Source organism: Mytilus californianus, unplaced genomic scaffold, assembly GCF_021869535.1.
Source record: "Mytilus californianus isolate M0D057914Y unplaced genomic scaffold, xbMytCali1.0.p SCAF_11, whole genome shotgun sequence".
Taxonomy (NCBI): domain Eukaryota; kingdom Metazoa; phylum Mollusca; class Bivalvia; order Mytilida; family Mytilidae; genus Mytilus; species Mytilus californianus.
Window position 1 is genome coordinate 13179475 of NW_026262593.1, and position 19653 is coordinate 13199127.

Sequence of the window (19653 nt, forward strand, 5' to 3'; positions counted from 1 at the left end):
AATTTAACCAACAAGATTTACTTGAAATTCGGAAGGGATTATTAGACATTATTGGATAATAAGCTGTATATTCAAGAAACACAAAAGTGTACAAATTTTATCCAAAAACAAAGGTTTTTACTGACCAACATTGATCAAGCAACCAGATATTCAGTAACAAATTAATGGCAGAGAAGATTCACTATAAGCCATCATTTATACAGATCAGATAATTAGAGAGAAACAAAAATTGTTTTTGATGATTAACATTCTGTTAGTGTTAACATGCAGATCAATTTCATTGGTGTCATTATCAAGTTAAAGAGCAATTGATTGGCTTTAGACAAGAGTTTGACAACCTATGGACTGAGAATTTTTGTCCCTGTTTTATATCCTATTAAATCCATAAGGGGGAGTGTTGTCAAACTCTGCCTTGTTGTTTCTGAAGTACATCAATGTTGGGACTTGTGTCACTGTACAAAATGTATACTGATGCTATCATAACGAATTCTCAGTGGTTTTACTGAATTTTTATCCAACGGTTTGCAAATCTCTTAAGTCAATTTACTGATGGTATCATTACATATAGGATTATGAATGGTTTGATGTATTTTGTCCAAGGGTTGCCAACCTCTTGGTCAGTATACTGATGGTATTACCAGGAGTCAGTGGTTGGCAATTAATCGAAGTGGTTGTCAACCTTTTGGTAGGGTCCTGATAAGGAATTTGTGCCACTGTACTATACTGATGGTATCATAAGATTGTTAATGATATGGTATTTATTGAGAGGTTGTGGACCTTCTGATACAGACATTGTGTCAATGTGTACTGATTGTATCATGAAGATTGTATTAAGATCTATTGATCAGAGACATTGCCAACCTCTGTGTCTGATGGTAATTTATGTCATCATTACCAGACACATATAACCTACCAATCAAAAGGAAAGGTTGCCAAACTCAGGTCTGGTGGTCTGGATATTATAACTAATATATAATTTGTCACTGTAAGGGTATTATGGCCTGCCAAATGATTGCTATTGATTAGAGAAGAGGTAAGTTTTACTTTGCAATCTTGGAAAATATTTGACAACCAGACTGTGTCACAGCCAGTCCACAATATATATTTAGAGGTCTTGTCATACAACATGTATACATGATGTATTGTATTTGCATAATAATTAAGTTCATTCAACAAATTGTGAAATAGTTTTATGACTAACTTTTGTTTTTAGAAACAACATGAAATCAATATTCTTCCTAAATTGTAGGAGCCCAGTGAGGGGGCTATTACACTTAAGATTGGGAAATGAGTTGATCAAGTATCTTTCTGCTTAATCTGTGTTGTTAGGTTGCTGTCTCAATGATATTTACCTCATCATATCTTTAAATCTTAGGTGTATGAAATAAAAACATTATCCAACAAACCACTTTTAAAGTGTTTGTACAATTATATTTGTTACTGACTTATAATTACAAGTTATTCTAAATTACATGAACCATGGATAGTTCAAAATCAACCAGTAACTACAGAAAGAGAAAATAATACTTTGCAAGGTAGTTTATGTATTGATGATAGTTTGTAATTAACTGATTGATTTGAATGAATCACTTTTGACTTCCTAACTATTGTGAGTCAGATCTGTATGTCAATAGACAGGTGTATACTGCTATTCAGGTTAATTACAACTGACTAGGTACAAAACCTATAATACAAAGGTGATATTATTAGTAGAAATCTGCTTCAACTAATTCTACAGTGCTACTAACAAGCAAATTTATAAATCATCAACAAACTAGAGGCTCCTTGCAGCCAATGAATTATGATCACTTTAATTACAATTTTTCTTGGATGCATTCAAAGGTATCATACTTATTAAATGTAATTGGATAACTGCATCTTTCATGCTTATCATAAAATTAAACTGCTGAAAGACACCCCCAATCTACCAAGATAATAATTATATTATATTCAGTAGTAACAGACAGAATGTAAATTGCATTTTCATATCTTTTTTATTTTTCTAATTGATCTACTTTAAGTAATATATATACATTATGTACATGTATACCATAGATAATTTTGTATTGCTATTCAGAAAAAAGATTTCAATTTCAAAAGACATAATTTATTCATCAATCCTATGAGTATGTAAAAGTTACAGGTCTGACTACATTCTGTAACATGTACATTATAATTTATAACCTGCTGGAAATTTATTTCAATGTTCTAGCTACTCACAGCTCAACAATAACCAGATGCTCCGCAGGACGCAGCTTGATACGACCGCAGGGGGCGACCCCTGAACAGTTGGGGCAAGTATGGACACAAGATTCAAGCTTGATACAGCTCTGAATTTGGATTGTGATTAAATAGTTGACACAGATTAATAGGTTTCTGACACAGAATGAATGTGGTCTAAGAACTTAAAAAATTTAAATTGGACATTCAATATCCAAAATCTAAATACATGGTTAGATTCAGCATATCAAAGAACCCCAAGAATTAAATTTTTGATGAAATCAAATAAAGTTCAATATTTGACCCTTTAGAACTCAATGTGGACCAATTTGATAAAGGGGCCCAAATATCAAAAATCTAAATACATGTTTAGATTCAGCATATCAAAGAACCCCAAGAATTCAATTTTTGTTAAAATCATACTAAGTTTAATTTTGGACCCTTTGGACCTTAATGTAGACCAATTTGAAAACGGGACCAAAAATTAAGAATCTAAATACACGGTTAGATTCGACATATCAAAGAACCCCAATAATTCAATTTTTAATGAAATCGAACAAAGTTTAATTTTGGACCCTTTTGGCCTCTATATATATCTATAATTCCTAAACTGTTGGGACCAAAACTCCAAAAATCAATCCCAACCTTCCTTTTGTGGTCATAAACCTCGTGTTTAAATTTCATAGATTTCTCTTCACTTATACTAAAGTTATTGTGCGAAAACCAAGAAAAATGCTTATTTGTGCCCCTTTTTAGCCCCTTATTCCTAAACTTCTGGGACCAAAACCCCCAAAATCAATTCCAACCTTCCTTTTGTGGTTATAAACCTTGTGTTAAAATTTGATTGATTTCTATTTACTTATACTAAAGTTATTATCCGGAAATCATCCGTCTTCGGACAACGCTGACGACGACGTGATACCAATATACGACCAAAAATTTTTTATTTTTGAGGTCGTATAAAAAAGTATAAACAAAACACCAAACTCCAAGGAAAACTCAAAAAAAGGGAAATCCTTAAAACCTGACAAAAATGAAACGCTATATCAACCAACAAAAAGAATGAAAAACAACTATCCGACTTGGTACAGGCATTTTCCAAAGGCAATGGTGGGTTTAACCTGGTTTTATAGCTAGCAAAACCTTCCACTTGTATGAGAGTTGTTTACATATCCTTTATATTGACATAAATGACTACAACAAAGTGTTACCAGAATGTACATTCATCAACATAATTTTATTTGATAGTTTGCAATAAGCTATTATTCCCATTTACAAAAACAGAAACTAAATAAAGCAACCACAAAAAAATAAATATATATACCAGGGATGCTTCAAATTTAATTTTGGGTTAGCAATTCCTAACTCTCTAGTAACATGCCATGAAAGCATGAAAACAAGATCCCAGACTGTAGGACCCCATTCACACTTGGACATTTAGATCGATTTAAACTAGATCGGTTCACTTTAGATTGATTTAAGCCAAATGTGAACCATTGAATCGATCTTTAATCGGTCTTAACTAAAACACCAAAAGAGGTTTTGAATCGATCTAAAGGTAAATGTGAACGCTGAGAAATCGTTAGGATTAAAGATAATGTGGACGCTAACTGGTTTTATTTAGATCAGTTCAAATTTAGATTGATTCAAAAAATGCTAGTGTGAACAGGGTCTAACTGTACATGTAAATTCCATGGCTATTTATAATGGCATCTGTAGATTGTTCAACATGGTTGTACTGGCAATCATACAAAAGCCATAACCATAAAACCTTAACAGATATATGTATGTGCAATGTGTAACATTAAAACAATGTCAGAACATATCAGATCCATGTATGTACAATGTGTAACATTAAAACAATGTCAGAACATATCAGATCCATGTATGTACAATGTGTAACATTAAAACAATGTCAGAACATATCAGATCCATGTATGCACAATGTGTAATATTAAAACAATGTCAGAGACATGTCAGATCCATGTGTGTACAATGTGTAACATTAAAACAATGTCAGAGACATGTCAGATCCATGTATGTACAATGTGTAATACTAAAACAATGTCAGAACATATCAGATCCATGTATGCACAATGTGCAATATTAAAACAATGTCAGAACATATCAGATCCATGTATGCACAATGTGTAATATTAAAGCAATGTCAGAATATATCAGATCCATGTGTGTACAATGTGCAACATTAAAACAATGTCAGAACATATCAGATCCATGTGTGTACAATGTGCAACATTAAAACAATGTCAGAGACATGTCAGATCCATGTATGCACAATGTGTAATATTAAAACAATGTCAGAACATATCAGATCAATGTGTGTACAATGTGCAACATTAAAACAATGTCAGAACTTAACAAAATACAAATGTTCATCAGTAATGCAAGGATAAACAAAGGATAAAGATTTTTTGTTTTGATTTCTCAGACAGATAAAGCATAAAGTTCTATTAAAACTAGCTTTTTCCATTGAAAAAACGGAAAAGTTGGAGATTTTTTACTTTGACATTGACAGTGAAATCAATAACAACTGCAATCAATTACCTTACAGCACTAATTATAGCTATATATAGTGTTATACAGCAGAAACATTTTTAATGGATACCGACTGATCAAATTATAAACAAAACCTGTCTAAATCAAAATCAATTTACAAATGCATTAATGGAAAACCATTATTTGCAAGTGTCTATTTTTTTAAACATACATGTAAGAGAATATGGAGTATATTTCACACTCCCTTTAAAAAAAAAAAAAAAAGAGAATAGAGTTTCTTTCACACTGTTATTTTTTAAACCTACTAGCTAGAGAACCACGGCTATATAATCATATATATATGCATATACATATACATATAAATGATGTCTGTTTGAATAAACTAAAACAATACACTTCATGGAGTTGTCTGAAACTTTACAGACTACTCTACAGCTGTGTTTTTACATATTATAAAAGCATGACCATGATCAAAGAAGTAGCACTTCAACAAGTCAATTACATGCATGTGAAGCTGTACAAAATGTATGTGCTGATTTTAAATGTTTTTGCAAGTAAATGTAGGGGTACTTATAAAATCAAAGCGTGAATGCGCTGTAAAGTGAGTTACAAATTATACCTACAGGTTTCGTGATTTTTATATACCAGATTCATTTTAATCAAACATACTGTAAATTCAGAAATTATTGCGAGGTTTTTATTAATGCGAATAACATGACTACTTGAGTATCGCAATAATAAGAGCTCGCATTCTGATATCAAATACACATATCTGTTTGTAGCTTTTCCAAAATTTGTAATAATTCTTCAAAAATAGCAATAATTTCTGGATTACTTTTCAGGAAAGGCTAACAATATCAAGATATTTAGACATTTTTCAATTATTACGGCATGGAAATGGAAATGCTACATTGCATTTCAAAAGTACATATTATTTGTACCTGCCAACCCTCCCGTTTTGAGCGGTAGTCTCCCGCGCAAATGACGAAATTACGGAAATATCCAGCTTGCCGGTCCACTCCTGCTTTCTGATATTTTGACCTGATATAACCCGCATTCGTAATTCTCTGACTTTTTCATTACTTTCAATAGAAATAAATACACAATCGGCATTCATTAGAAAACTTTGGTCAGTAGTTTTTATGTTCGATTTATCAGTAATCGAAATTCAGTTCTAATATGCAACTCCAACAAGATAAAGGTCTTTGTCTCGACCAAGCGGCAGTGTAAAAAAGAAGAAATAGTTAACTGCAAATCGAAATGTCAAGCACTGAAGCAGATTTGAATGAAAGATTTTCAATTTTTACAAGCAATTTCACTTGGCAATGAATCTTTTTGCACATCATGTTCAATCAACTTTTCGATTTCTTCTGGTGGTCTGTACGATGTCTGAAAGCATGCTTAGTCATAGTGTGAGACTCACAACAAAATCAAAATATGGATTGTTACGAGTTATGACTTGGAGGTACAATGAATATTTTAACAGGTCATATATATTTAACTTGAAAATGTCGATCAAATATGATCTGTATTTTGTGGTAATAAACATTGTGTATAAGTCTCATAACATTTGGTTGAGGCAAACTAAAGTTAGAGAACGGAAAGGAAAAATTCAGTAATTTTTCCATTTGTAAAGGGGCATAACTTTAGAAGGGTAAAACTTAATGCCACCTCCGCTACGGCAGGGGCATAAAAAAAACATTCCAGTTCATCGTGATGGCTTGGTGAGAAACTTATCTCAAAAACACTCAAAAACATTGAGTTATATATTGCATCTCAAGTGTGTCCACTCTTTCCAAGAAAGTCACTCTTTTTTCAAAAAATTACTCTGATCAAAAAAATTACTGACCATGGCAGGTCACCAATTATTGTTTGTGATTGTCAATGTCCAACTCCAAGAAAAAATTATTCCCCCCACATAGAAACAAAATGGCTATTGCCTGATGCCATTAAAGGCATTTAGACACTGCCTTTAAAAATAATAAAGTAGTTATCCAATTTGAGGGTATAAAAAAATTTGTTGTGACTTTTTATTCAGTTAATCAAGAGATACAATTTTGGAAGAAATTAATTTGCAAGGTTAAACTATATCAACATGCTTCACTGTTACTAATTATATATCATAAAATATACACACATATTTGCATTTACTCAACTTTAAAAGTGGATAACTATAAATGTGAGACTGTGTTCCTACATACATGTAAGCAATAAAAGTAAATTTAATTAAAGTTTCATGATCAGTTGACCATTAAACAGTTCTGTGATATAAATTATGTCACAAAGGCATCTAGATTTAAGTAGTTTGAGTATGTGTTTAAAAATTTAAAACTTTTAAATTAGGGGCAACTACTCCTGTAAGCAGTCTATTCAAAATGTCATTCATACTAAGTTATTTTTAGATCTTGTTTTTCAGATAAGTTTTAATGTTCAAAGTTTTAGTCCAACTATTATAGTTTTTAAGACATTAAGTATTAAAAACAATAAAGTTAGTCAACAGTCTTCATCTAAGGGCAATAACCAGGGTTCTCACTAAGGAGAGTCCATGAGTCCTGGACTCAGGAACATGACTCAGGACTCATCATCAAAACAGAAGAGTCCAAAGATGCATCAAGATTGTAAAATGTTGTATCATCTGAGCACAAATATCAAAACTTGATGTCAAATCCTTGTTCTAATTTGTCATGGGGACTGAAATAATAATGATATAGCAATAAAATTTCAAAATTATCAATTTTATAAATAAATTAGTTTGAGAAAAGTGACAGCAATGGTTTCAAGGGCAATAACTGATAATTAATTGATAATTTTTGCTGTGCAGACTTATTTGCAGATCTTGTCTTGCTGATCATTTTTACATCGGATGACCGTGAGGGCATTCCGGTGTATTGCTGTCGTCTAGATTTCCGTTACGTAACTTTCGTGTTGGAATTGTAACCGATCTATAAACATGATAAATACGCGGACATTATCGAGTGCAAAATAACATTCCTTATCGCTTGTTATAAATTCATTTTTTCAATGGATACTCCTAAAAATATTTTTTTCAGAACATAAATAAATAATATGAAATTTTGTCGTTAGAAATGTATATATAAGTAAAAAATCTTTAGTATCTATGCACACGTACAGAAAATGTGTGTTAACGCATGCGGAAGAATATCTCAAGAACGTTTACAATCTCCCATGCAGAGTTATCGGTCCTCGCTCTCTCTCAAGGACCGATAACTCTGCATGGGAGATTGAAAGTTTGGCAGGAAAATATGAATGCCTACTGAAATCCAATCTATTAGAAAAATCGAATTATTACAGAAGAGTGTCCACCATGCACTTGCACTGCACTATTATTAATATAGTAGAATAGAATGATGTACAAATGGATGAAAATTATATATACATGTAACTGTAATATACAAATATTAATATAATATATAACAACAAACCAGAGTATACTGATTTGTATCACTTCAATATCATATTTATTACGGTGAGGTTGAATTCCCTGTCATTTATTTATCATCCACGCACAAACTTGTCTAAGAAAAAAAATTATATCTGCACATTAACCTCACTTTCAGGTATAGAGATGTGTTTTTTTTTCTGAGACAAGTGCTTGTGACCATCCACAAGAACTTGCAGTCATCCGATGTTCAGTACTTCAGTACTTTGATTTTGCTAGTTACAGTTTCACTCCTATACAAGGTAGTTTCAGACAAAATTGGCTAAAATTGTCAAGGGCTAATTGAAGAACAATATCTTCTATAAGGAATGACCAATAACTTTTTTTCAAGATAGTAGACAATACTTGCATTTTACAGAATTTTAAACCCTAAAGTAAATGTTCTATTTTAGGCTTAAACGGCTATGTTGGCCATTAATGTCACTGCAGACACTGACATAATTTGGGATTTTTAAACAATACAATGAAAAATCAACCCTTTTGTCATAGATTTTAAATTCTTTTAAATAAATTAAAAAAGTCCACAGCATGGACAAAAATTACCAAGTTTTAGGTTCAAGGCAAGTATACCTAATTAATGTCCAGACATGCACAGTAAGAGTTTTTTTTAAATAAATATTTGTCAATGAGTGTGTACATGTATATATTCTACAGTCATGACAGTAGAAAGATATATAAGACATTAATTTATAATGTCAAATATTGAAATAAATAATTTTATGAAATCAAATGTTACATTCATTTGACATTGTACAATGTACATTACATTCTAATAATTATCAGATTTAAAATGTTTGCCTATTTTTCATACATGTATGTAAGAAAAATACATATCCAGTATCATGCATAAATGAGTTGTTAATGGCTACATGTAGTTACTTCAAATCTAAATAAAACAGGAACTTCATCAACATCTTTTACTGGTCAAGCTGAAAGTCCAAACTAAATCCAAAGGTCACAATATGATCATGTTGATGAGCTAAGGGCAGGAAACTATTGGGAATTTGTCTCATGATTGTTTAAATTATAAATTATTCTTTTTGTAATGTTTGAGATGAATGAAAATGTATTGTTTGCAGTTTCACGTGATGATTAAAATATATCCCATTTCAGAATTGTCCTAAACTCTTTATTTGAAACTACATGTCGAAAGATATTTCTTAAATTTGTCTTTATCATCATGAAAATTACCTATAGGGACATTTCAGGGGAGATAACTGATCACAATAATGAACATTTTCAACAATAGAGGACTTTCACATTTGTGATTTCCCCTAAATTTCAAATGTCATAGTACGAGTTGAATGTTCAATGATGTCATTCATGCCGATTGAACTAAGGTCAATCGGCGTAACCCATTCATAGAAAAAAAATTTGATTCATAGAACAAGATGTTGAATTGGTCTATTGACTCAGTACAATGTTAATCTATGAATGGCAGAATCAAAGTCTATACTTTTTTCTGACAGGCATAAGAACATTTACATCTTGACTATTAAGTCTTCTACATGCATCACTTTATAGTACATGTAAAAAGAGTATGAGGGCTCTCATCATCTCTCTTTTTAAAATAATGAAATTCTGTAATAACAACTTATTATTCACAAAAGTTCTGAACTGTACATTAAAGACTATAGTCTATAGTATAGTCTAGATTGACTGAATTAGCGACTAAAAGGCATCCCCTCTTTTTCCCTTCATTTACACATACCTCGGCTGATCTGACAGCGGATACGTCATTTTCATTGTTTACTTCTGTTTCAACAACTTTAGGTCGAAAGCATGCTCCGTCTGGCAGTTCGTCCTCCAGAAAACCATTGCTGTCACTTTTCTCGTTTTTGCCTCTTTTTGTGGGGCTGGATACGGCTGCTGAACTCTTCCCATCTTTTTGTTGTCGTTCAGCTATTTTCTCCTTTTTTGCTTGAAGTTCTTTGCATTCTTGTTGGTCAAATTGTTTCTTTGTTTTCACAAAATACATACTTCATTCAGCCTCTGAAATATGTTGAGTTGTAAAGGTCCCATCTCTTTGTTTTGATTTTCATCCTCCGAAACGACTGCTCGTGCTTGCTTTACTACTTCCGGGTTAAAACTTTTAACCTCATAAGTGGGGGAATTTCTCAAAATGGAAATTTTAGAAAAAAAAAATCATTATAATATAGCGATTTATATTTGTTGTTTATCAGATTTGTTGCAGTTAACTATAAAGTTTTAACATAACAAAATTAAATCTGGGACCGATATATATATATATATATAATTATGTAAAGAACTTGTGAGATGTTATAAGGTAACTGAAAATTTAAGAATATCATGATCATGAAGTGCAAAATTATTTCTCTACACAATTCATTTCTTTGCTCCAAAGATAGACAAATATAGCATAAACATTGTAGTAAATAACAAAAGTTTAAAAAATACTTGCAAGTATTTTTAATTTATCCAGTCTGAGAGATACATGTCATGATACTACATACATATGCCGGTCTCCTATTTATCACAATTTATTTTAAAGAAACTCGGAAAACATTTTCAAAACATTAGCTGTAGAATCATCTCCCTAAATACTCAACAGGATGTACGTTTTCTGTGTGTCACGATTCCTGCAAAATCGTTAACAAGTTTTGAGTAACTGGATAGTAACAGTAAGTTAAGTCTGAGACTACTATATCAGGTTCAGTGCAAACGTTTTAGTATAGTCACTCAAACTTATTAATTAATCTGGTTTTCTTTTTATATTTCTTCTCCGAGTTTATATTTTATTATTGCTATAATATTGTCTTTTTAAACCTTCAGTAAATGCAAAACAATTTAATAAAAAGTCGAAAATAGTCATCGTGCATTGTTCATCATCTTCCTTGGTGTACAGCGGCGAGTCATACTGTGAGTATAGAAAATACCAAAAATTTCCATATTGCTAATTGTATAATAGAATTTGAGACATTTTCATATGTCTCTGATAGAATTTATAATATGATTTTCAGTGAATGTCTACGTCCGGATTTGTAAAAGAAAACTTCGGCCGTAAACACTTTTGTTTGTTCTTACCAAACTTCTTTGGTTCAGAAAAACTTCAAAGATCAGGCGTCATCCATTTAAGGAAAATCATTAACAATTAATAGAATATGCATGCACTTGCAATTGTATATGGTCATCAATCATCGGATAAAAATAGATTTTTTAATCTTAATAAGAGGAATACCAATTGTTTTTCCTGACTCAAACATATTAAAACCCAGGTCAGAAACAAGATTCCCGTGCGCACAATACGTGTTTTAAAGAAATAAAATTCATTATGTACAACCGTAAATAAAAGTTGTGAAAGCCAAAATCATAATTAAATATAAGTCATTCGAGGACATATAAAAAAAACAGTCATAACAGTACAGCCAAAATTGTCGAAGGTCAACTTTGGCTTAGTGAATTGCGGCCTTGTCATTTAGCCCAATAACATAATTTCACAACTGTAAATTCAACTGCAATATACGGAAATAATAGACTTACAAAGTACACTGTTCAAAGAATGATCACAGTGACCAAAAACAAGCACAATGTAATTGACCGTTAAATCATGCTGTAATGCCCAAATATCCTCATATGTTCTTTATTACTTTCCTTGTTCACAGAGAAAGGATTCTTCCAGAATATCTCTCTCTCTCTCTCTCTCTCTCTCTCTCTCTCTCTCTCTCTCTCTCGATCGAGTCATTTGATGGTCTATTGTATCACCCCTTAGTTCCTTATGCAGTTGACTTTCATTACATGGCTCTTATTTAAATAGCAAGTTTATTATTAACTGTTTTTTTTTACAACAATGGGAACATAGATTACAATTCATGCTGGTAGTAAACTATGTTCTTATGTATGCTTTATAAAAGTAACTGTCCCAGATGATCAAGCTCTGAAGTTGAAGATGAATTATATTTTCTTCTTAATCGCACCTGACTAAATAACGAGAGAAGCAGCCTATTACTGTGTGCTAGAAAATATTGTGCAAACTTTGATAAGTTGACTATACAAAGAATGAATTTCTTTGGTTAATGAATAAGGAAAATAAGGTTATTTTGTTTGAAATGTGTGTCGCAAAAAAAATATGGTTATTATTTATGTTTTTTTTTTCTCAGAGCATTGGGACAAGTTGTACTACAGGCTTCATCCAAATCCAAATGCAAATCATATTTATACTAAATTTTTACATTACATATTAGAATGTCCTTTGGAGTACCTGTCCTTGGTCACTCTGGCATTTGGATGACTGTTTAATATTCTTATCCATGTGCATTAGCCACGAGGAGGAGGAGATAATAAATGTTTAAACATTTGTTCATAAGTGTTTTTTGTGAAATGATATGTTAATTTGGTTGAGTGTCCTGTGAACACCGACCTTTTGTGAATGGATATGATGCTGGTTCTGGTGCATGGTCAACGAACACTGAACATTATAGTTCATATGGTTTTATTATTAACTCGTGTTACATTCCATATTTGAGCTAATTTTCTTTTGTATTATCTATATATTGTAAGTGTTATTGTACTGATTTTGTCCATAATGGAATCTTTATTGGAAATAAAATTTATCTTATCTTATCTTATCTCATATTATATACAACTTTACTACTAAAAACAGAATCTAGACGAGGAAGAACCAGTTTTAAGCATGTCAGTTGTTAAATCGTCACAGCTATATAATGTGGCATTTGAATAAAGATCATATTTAATTATTATAAGAACAAAACAAAAAATTCTCCTACTTCCAACTGAGTAACTGTGCAACGGGAAAAATACCGAACTCCACGGAAAATTCAAAACGGAAAGTCCCTTATCAAATGGCAAAATCAAAAGCTCAAATACATCAAACGAATGGAGAACAACTGTCATATTCCTGACTTGGTTCATGCATTTCCTTATGTAGAAAGGGAGATAACTAAAAGTTATTTTAGATTTTAATTGATTATCACAAGCATAATTTAAACAGTATTTTCTTCAAATAAATTGAATTGGATTGGGCAACAGGCAAAGCCTTTGTAAGCCCTCTCTACAATATATTACATTCAAACAAAACAACACATTCACAAACATAATGACAACACAAAATCATTTATTTAAAAAAACTACCTCATAGCTGACTAGAAGGATGCTTCAAATAGTTGATTCAAAAATAAATCTATTAATATGCTAAGTAACGAACTCCAATGTTGATTAAGAAGCATTACATTAAATTAAACTACGTATGTACCTCTAGCCAGCTATTAAATATTATTATTATAATAAGTGACTTTTCCAAAACAACATGTTTGATATAATGTACTTGTTTTTACTAACTTATAAAGAATAACGACAGTGAGTAAGTAACCATATTGATACATTAAAAAATCATAAATAATAAGAAAAAATTATCACAAGTATAGTGTTGTTCATCATGTTCATGTTATATAATGTATGTACTGTTATGTTTACTTATTGGTGTACTTTCATGTTATCCCCTCAATGGAGCCATAAGTTGGTACAAAAAATCCCGTCTTATTTCTGTCCAGAAGAGAAAAAAATCAACTCGGAAACATTGGGTACAGACAATTCGTAAATCCTGTTTATTATGTCTAAAATAAAAACTTCTTTTTAATCTTAACTGCGTGTGTTATACCAGCATCCTTGCCAAATTGACATGAACAGCAAAAACAATCTAATGTCAACTTTTTCTGGGAGAGTTCCGTACATTCTATACATAAAGATCTATTTCCTAAATATTCAATTGATTCTAGAACATAATATATTGTGTATACTATTTCCAGATTGATTGTATCTCTAAATGAATAAATGCTGCATAAATGAATTTGTCGATATTCAGATGCAGTTTAAGGAGCTCTAAATGCATACAAAATTTAATAAAGTACTGAAATAATGTTCAATTGCTAATTATACATCGCCTTAAAATGTATTATCCAAATCATCCAAGTATCGGAACGGATATGAAGTGACCACGTGCACTTTTTATCCAAAATTACCCATTCCATATGCAGTACTTTTTGAAGTTATTGAGGTTAAGAAGTCAAAAGTAAGACTAAGTACTAACGATTTTCAATAAATATTTCAATAATTTAACCTCTTCCGTGACACCTTTATCCTTTAGGTATTCTTGTGAAACGTTCCTTCAGCTCAACGAGAACTTCTCTGGCTTAGAATTTTACAAAAATACGTACTCCTGAAATGTTCATGTGAAATATACAAAAAATCTAAATAGAAGATACCAAGGAATCAGGTGACATAGAAGTGTAATCATTTCAATTTCTATTAGTAGTACAAGGTATGGTGATGTAATAACGGGGGTTGCAGTAACAAGTGGAACATACCAATGTCATTTGTGGCAAAGATATTAAATAAATGGTCAATTAAGGTAGATGGGGTGTTTTAATTTAAATCCACAGAATTGTTTGATGATTTGTCAAAATGTAGTTTATATCATGCTTTTTTAAAAAATGTAATCAAAAGTATGGGTCACCCTGCTTTTTTTCACATATGAATTACATACTACTCTCGAAATTTGCAAATTTCATTAAAGATCTAGACCGACTGTTATCTGCTTTTTCAAAATCCAAGATGGAGGAAGACACCCGATCTACCTTAAATCATGCTGTCGTCTGTAATACTTTCGCAGATATGGTTTTTATTTTACCATGAATAGTAAATGTAAATGAGACCAACAGAGAGATTTATAACAAGTAATAAATAAACCAAGTCGTCTCTAACCCTGTTTAATTGATATATTATGTTATTCGGGATCTTCACAGGGCTGTGGGCTCATATTCCATGTCAGTGTCTTATATCTCCTAAGCCGCCAGGAAGCCCGAATATCAGTTCTTATATACGACGTTCTTCTTTCGCTTAAATATGGGCTGCACGTGATTGACGTAACAATCGAAATTGCAACGTACGTTGTATTTTGAATAAGCCGGAGATCAAAATAATGAACATGTGTGTTGGTGTTGCTCGGTATGAAAATTATTCTAAAACTAAGTTTACATCATCTGTTCATTTTTATCGTGAAACTGCTGATGTTCTACAACGTTTTGGCTTCATCAAATCAAAATGGCTCTTTATCGAACGTGTATTATAGGTCCGCTTCGAAGTACAAAAGTTCTAAATTTTCTTTAGAATATGCTCGGTTTAAAGATATTGTCAAATATAATGCTTACCCATAATAAAATGAGCATAGAGCATGGCATGAAAGAACAAGAAATACAATGGCATTATGTTTATCAGTACAAGAATAAATACAAAACATATTTACAACATAAAATATATATACATATGTTTAACAGCCGGGAGATGACTGGGTAAAAAGAAAGGTTACTTATTACTTGTTGTAAATCCTCTGAATTTTTAGTCAGTTATTTTGTATGTCGGTGATTTATCTATACACAGTTTTGGCTGCTGGATCCCAATTAATGTCACATTAGTCTATTATATCTGTTTGGGGTTTTCACCCAATTTTGTCAATATAACGGAACTATAAACAACTTCCATATACAATTTGGAGGTTTTGACAGCTATAAAAACAGGCTTAACCCCCATTTTCCTCGGTAAAATGCCTGTACCAAGTCAGGAATATGACAGTTGTTTTCCATTCGTTCCCTGCGTGGTTGATAAAGTCTAACGTTTGATTTGTCAGTTTTTATGGACTCTTTTTTCAATTTACATTGGAGTTCGATATTTTTGTTATACATTTTTATATCATTTTCATTTACACGCCATATTTAGCCATTGGAAGCACTGCTTCTCATATACATTATTGGATTTGAAATGACTGGCATGCAATCGAGATCTGTGTTGCGCTGTAAAACATAATTCAACCAATCAGAAAAGCGGTTAAGACGCATAACATTTACATAGTGTTATTTTCAATTTTTAGATATATCGCAGTTAATACGATACTCAAGGGCAATACGATACTCAAGGGCTTTGAATTTTTGTCATGATTCCAATGATATCTGGTTGCTGTTTACAAGGAACCTATTCAACCAAAGGTTATTCATGGTAAATAAAAGTCATATCAGCGAAAGTTTTACAGACGACATCATGCATTTATTTGACCATTATGAAATATCTGTGCCATAAATGACTACGGGTACGTTCATGTTTTAGCCGCAACACCACAGTGTCTGGTACCACTTGTATAGCGGAAAGTGAAATGATTGTCCTTCTAGAGCACATGATACCTCATCCGATTTTTGGTGAGGTTACTTTTGTCTGTTTGTCTGTTCATCTTTTTTTTTAACCATTTTGCTGTCTGTTTTTCTCCGACGTGCGCCCTTGATGTCTTCTCTTTAGTTTTCTGAATATTTCACATAAACATTTCAATATTACTTATGTTTGTGCAATTCTAGGCCAGAGAAGTTCTCGTTCATTACTTATGTAAATCGAAGGGATAAACGTGTTAAAAGGTTCAGTTATAGAACAAATTACTGAAAATCGTAATGATTAAGTTTTACTTCTTACTTGTTAATAAATAAACTCATCATAGATACCAGGATTGAAATTTTGTATTTGCGCCAGACGCGCGTTTCGTCTTAACCGCAATAACTTCAAAAAGTATTGCATTTGGAGTAAGCAGTTTTTGATGGTTAGTACACGTGGTTCGTTTCAATACTTGGATGATTTGAATAATCAGTTTTAAGGCGAAGTATGGTAAGTAATTGGACGTTATTTCAAAACTTTATGAAATTTTGTATGCATTTATTAAGAGCTCGTTAACTGCACATGAATAATGTATTTATGTAGCATTTATTCTTTCAGACATACACTCAATTGAAAATTTATAAAAGAGATCTATATTTATATAATGTACATGAAGCGGTGTTAATTTTATTTTGTCACATAAAATTACAGTAAAATCGTGATTATTCGCAACTCTCTCAGTTAAAGTTGACATTAAATTATTTTTGCTGTTTTGTTCAGGTCAATTTGACAATTATGCTCTTATAACACACTGAAGAGAAGATACCAAGTGCGCACTTAGGAGAAAAACAGACAGCAAAATGATTAAAATAAAAACCTTCAAATTTTGGGCATACTAAACAGGATTTACGAATTGTCTATACCCAAGGTTTCAGACGGACTGGATTTTAACCTTCTGGATAGAAAAAAGACGAGAACTGTTTGCACCATCTTAAGGCCCATTGGGAGTATGATTACAAAACACGAAAGTACACCATGAGTGAACATAACAGTACATACATTATATAACATGGACATGACAAAGAAAACAAACATTCACTATACTTGTGATAATCAAATAAAATCCGAGATAAAATTTTGTTATCTCCCTTTGCATACGAACCCGGATGTAAGTAGTATTTTTTTTAATTATAAATATGATCTTTATTCAAATACTAGTACCACATTATATAACTGTAACGATTCCTTAATTGACGGATTTGAAACTTGAGCAACACGACGGATGCCACTTGTGGAGCAGGATCTGCTTACCCTTCCGGAGCACCTGAGGTAAATCACAAATTTTGGTTGGGTTCGTGTTGCTCAGTCTTTAGTTTTCTATGCTGTGTTTTGTATGCTGTTGTTTGTCTTTTTGTCATTTTTCGTTTTTTGCCATGGCATTGTCAGTTTGTTTTCGACTTATGAGTTTGAATATCTTTTTGGTATCTTTCGCCTCTCTTCTTCTTCGTCTACATTCTGGTTTAGTACAATTGCATACGATAAGATAAATTTTATTTCCAATATAATAGGATCCATTATTTGCAAATCAGTACAATGATTAGCGCATTAAACATTTACAATATAGATAATTATAGACCATAATGTTAAGTATCCGTTGACAATACACCAGAAGCAGCATCATATCTATTATGGAATGAGCTTTAACGAGTAAAGTCCGCTCCTCGTGGCTAATGCAGATGAACACATACAGTTATCCAAATGCAGTAGTCACCTAAGGCAGGTGCTTAAAGGACATTCAACCAAATAAACATAGATACTAAAATATTTCAGCACTAAGAAATGAATGGAATTATACGATTAAATGTCTAGATGCTAGACGAAATGTGAATTATTGTACTTAATTACGATGATTATTGTAACTGAGTTTATGGTTCTGATCCTGCCTGGAATAAAATATACATGATTTATACAAGAAGAAGAAATATATGGAGTTTAATGATTATATGAACATAAATATCTTATTTCAATGTAATAAATGTTTTAAGAAATCGTAGTCTTATGTGTTGTATTTGAATGTAATGCTACCCATCAATGGTCCTTAATTGGAACACTAAATATTCTTATTCGTATTCTTATTCTTTTAAGCACTTTACAATATATTTATAAACAGTTGTTTTAAAATTTATCATTAATCCTCTTCGTGGCTGATGCACATAGACAAGAACACCAAATTGACACCCAAATGCAAGCCACCAAGGGCAGGTATTTAAAAGACATTCTAATATGTAATGTAAAATTTAGCGCAATATTTATTTGGATTTGGGTGCAGCCTCTTGCATAGCTTTCCTCAATGCCCTGAGAAAACAAAATCATAAAAAGACAATTAAAGACAATGGAATAAATTATGAGGGTTTTTCATTATTTTTAATGAAAGCGCACATTTCAAACAAGATATCCTTATTTGCATTATTCATTAACCAAATAAACTGATCCTTGTTAGTCAACTCAAAGTTAGCACAACATTTTTTAGCAGACAGTAATAGTTTACTTTTGTCATTTTTAGCGGAAGTGCAATTAAGAAGAAAATACAATTCATCTTCAACATCAGACCTTGAGCATCTGAAACACAGTTGGAATAGAAGGCGAACCAATTTTCGAACATATAATACCACAATCTAAAACAAACTGTGTGCCAATCCGGCTAAAATCAATTAATGGTAGACATACCTTAAATTGGTTGATTGTTGTTGTTTAACGACACTATCAACACTCTTGGCTATATCGTGGCGAACAGTTAGTTTTGGGTCCGGAGTGCTGAACTTTGGTAGGAAAACTGGAATTCATAGGGATTTAAGATTGGAGTCGAACGCACCTGCCACGTGTGGTAGTCGAACTCACAACCTCAGTATTGACAGGTTAGTGATACAGTAAATAAAAGATAGACCACTTGGCCGCGATACTCCCTAGAGAAAAATTAATAACCCTACGTGTTTCAAATTATTGCAACATTTTAAACCAGTAAATGTTTAGAAAATTACTGCATGAATGATATTGCATTTCGAGAGTGTTGAGTGATGGTGATACCATCGGGAATGAAACGTCCACCGGCAGAGGTATGGACCCAATGGTTATTAGTCTTCAAAAATTATTAGGCTTGTATATCCTTGTGATTCATTTATTTCCGTGGTCACCAATGTTCGTGGATTGAGGAAAAGTTGTGTTTTCTTGGATATTTCAATTCGTGGTTTTGTTAAAGTCTGTATGGAAGCCTTTAGAAATTTGTACCTCGA

The 19653-nt window shown here is 32.0% G+C and overlaps 1 protein-coding gene across 2 annotated transcripts in view; it reads right to left on the reverse strand.

The window, feature by feature from the left end:
* Positions 1 to 10284, reverse strand: part of LOC127719589 (uncharacterized) — an 88545-nt gene extending 78261 nt beyond the window's left edge. For both annotated transcript variants that reach the window (XM_052225810.1, XM_052225809.1), the window contains exon 1: positions 9909 to 10284. In XM_052225810.1, the coding sequence (XP_052081770.1) occupies positions 9909 to 10175 (267 nt within the window). In that variant the 5' untranslated portion in view covers positions 10176 to 10284. The remainder of the gene's footprint in view (positions 1 to 9908) is intronic.
* Positions 10285 to 19653: the final 9369 nt, after the last annotated feature.